Source organism: Sinocyclocheilus rhinocerous, unplaced genomic scaffold (assembly GCF_001515625.1).
Source record: "Sinocyclocheilus rhinocerous isolate Xijiao unplaced genomic scaffold, SAMN03320098_v1.1 scaffold4133, whole genome shotgun sequence".
Classification (NCBI taxonomy): domain Eukaryota; kingdom Metazoa; phylum Chordata; class Actinopteri; order Cypriniformes; family Cyprinidae; genus Sinocyclocheilus; species Sinocyclocheilus rhinocerous.
In genome coordinates, this window is record NW_015652326.1 from 11,474 (window position 1) to 13,222 (window position 1,749).

General features: G+C 40.9%; 1 protein-coding gene across 1 annotated transcript; it reads right to left on the bottom strand.

The window, feature by feature from the left end:
* Positions 1-802: 802 nt before the first annotated feature.
* Positions 803-1,485, bottom strand: LOC107714816 (nucleolar protein 11-like). Its single transcript, XM_016520779.1, has 3 exons — positions 1,278-1,485; positions 977-1,090; positions 803-889 (listed from the first exon to the last, which is right to left on the bottom strand). The coding sequence occupies exons 1-3, from the start codon at positions 1,422-1,424 to the stop codon at positions 803-805; spliced, it is 348 nt and encodes a 115-aa protein (XP_016376265.1). The 5' UTR covers positions 1,425-1,485.
* Between the last annotated feature and the right edge of the window lie 264 nt (positions 1,486-1,749).

Sequence of the window (1,749 nt, forward strand, 5' to 3'; positions counted from 1 at the left end):
TTGCGCATTAGTTCCGCCCACTACCGGAAAACCCGGCAGTTCTTAAAAGCTGAAGAATTCCAAAGGAACTCCGTTATTTTGACATCAAAATACAACAAAGAATATCGTTTACATGTAGCGCATAGGTAGCACGTCAATTCTCTCTCTCCCTCTGCGTGTGTGAAACAAAGCGACGGCGAGTCGTGCGCCTTCACACTAGAGTTTACGGTACGTTAAATACAGGTGCGTTGCACATCCATTCAGATGAACTGAAAAACAGCACAGATCGCTTGATGGAGAGAGAAACTCTGACGCCTTCACACTAGAGTTTACGTTACGCCAAATACACAAACACAGGTGCGCTGCGCATCCATTCAAATGAACTGAAAAATATCACAGATTGCTTGACGGAGAGTGAAACTCTGAAGCGCTCAGAGTGTTCTGTGAGTGAAAATATATCTGTGCTAAACTTATACTCAGTCTCCAACTCACACACTGGCGAGTAAAATCTGATAATTTATTAGCCATTGGCTAATATTAGACATCATTTAGTTGCCCAGAGTGAAGATTTAGTCGCATATGCGAGCGATTTACTCGCACTGTAGAGGGTTGTGTCAACTAAATTACTACTGTCAATTTTATAACTATTAACAATTTTATAAATGTATTCAACCTGCTTGGTGAGGTAGGCCTCAGATTATATGGACAGAACTGGGACACATGCAGCTGTGTCCGATAATTTATGCTCTGTTTGTAGGTTTAGACAAAAAGCATCTGCTGATTGTCAAGTAACCAGTTCAGGTGCAGCTACCATCCACCCAATTCAAACCTTATGAAATTTAACTTTACTTACTGTTGCTTTAAAAGCCTTTTCCAGGTTAACATCATCTTCTTTCCAAACTCTGACGACCTACAACACAACAATCATGCCTAAATCAAGTTCTTAACATGTGAAATTGAAGCAGTCTTATGGGGAAAATCATGTCTGTCTTCTTACCCTGTCATCTGTAACGACCACATATTCCTGGGACTGCGTGTTAAACACAGCGGGGCAAGAGATTATCTGTCCCTGTTTCACTGACCAACTGCCAGTAGGCTTCTGATCAGACACCTAGTTATCAGAAAAAAAACGGTTAAAAAGTAATACAAAGAGCTAACAAATATCGTACGAAATAACATGTACAGAATGCATTAATAGCATATGATGCTGTTGGAGCAATTCCTGGGTTTACACGCTGTAGAACCACGTGCGACAGTTTCTCATTAGACAGACAGTATTTATACCTAACTTCTTTTACCTTGTAAACGGTAATACATCTCGAAGAGTCAGTGACGAGGACATGGTCGATATCTCTACCCTGTTCAACTCCCAGAATCCCTATATTAGAGGAATTTTGCACTGGTCCAACTCCACACAACGTGTATCCTTCATACAGCGTTGCCATGTTTCTCCGCGGCTAAGTGATTCCTTCTATCGCGAGACTCGTCCCACCGTAAAACCAGAACGAGAGAATTTCTACACAATCTTTGCAACACTGCCTCACTGTGGTCTGGAGTAAATAATGATCTTAAAGGTCACATATTGTACACCTTTCTGGAGTTTTATTTTAGGTTTTGATGGCCTTAAGAATATATATTTGCGGTATAAGTACCAAAAACCATCTCAATATATTTTTACAGCTCGTCTCTTAGGAGCTCTGCTGAGAACAGGTCGATTTTGGCCTGTCTAATTAATATTCATGAGCCTCTCTTCTGATTGGCCTGTTGTGT

What these genes read in the sequence shown, in the direction of transcription:
- LOC107714816 (XM_016520779.1), bottom strand. Translation starts at nt 1,424, where the DNA reads ATGGCAACGCTGTATGAAGGATACACGTTGTGTGGAGTTGGACCAGTG. An exon ending in GATGTATTACCGTTTACAAG is followed by an intron (nt 1,091 to 1,277) that starts GTAAAAGAAGTT and finishes TCTGATAACTAG; the next exon opens with GTGTCTGATCAGAAGCCTAC. An exon ending in TGGTCGTTACAGATGACAGG is followed by an intron (nt 890 to 976) that starts GTAAGAAGACAG and finishes GTTGTGTTGTAG; the next exon opens with GTCGTCAGAGTTTGGAAAGA.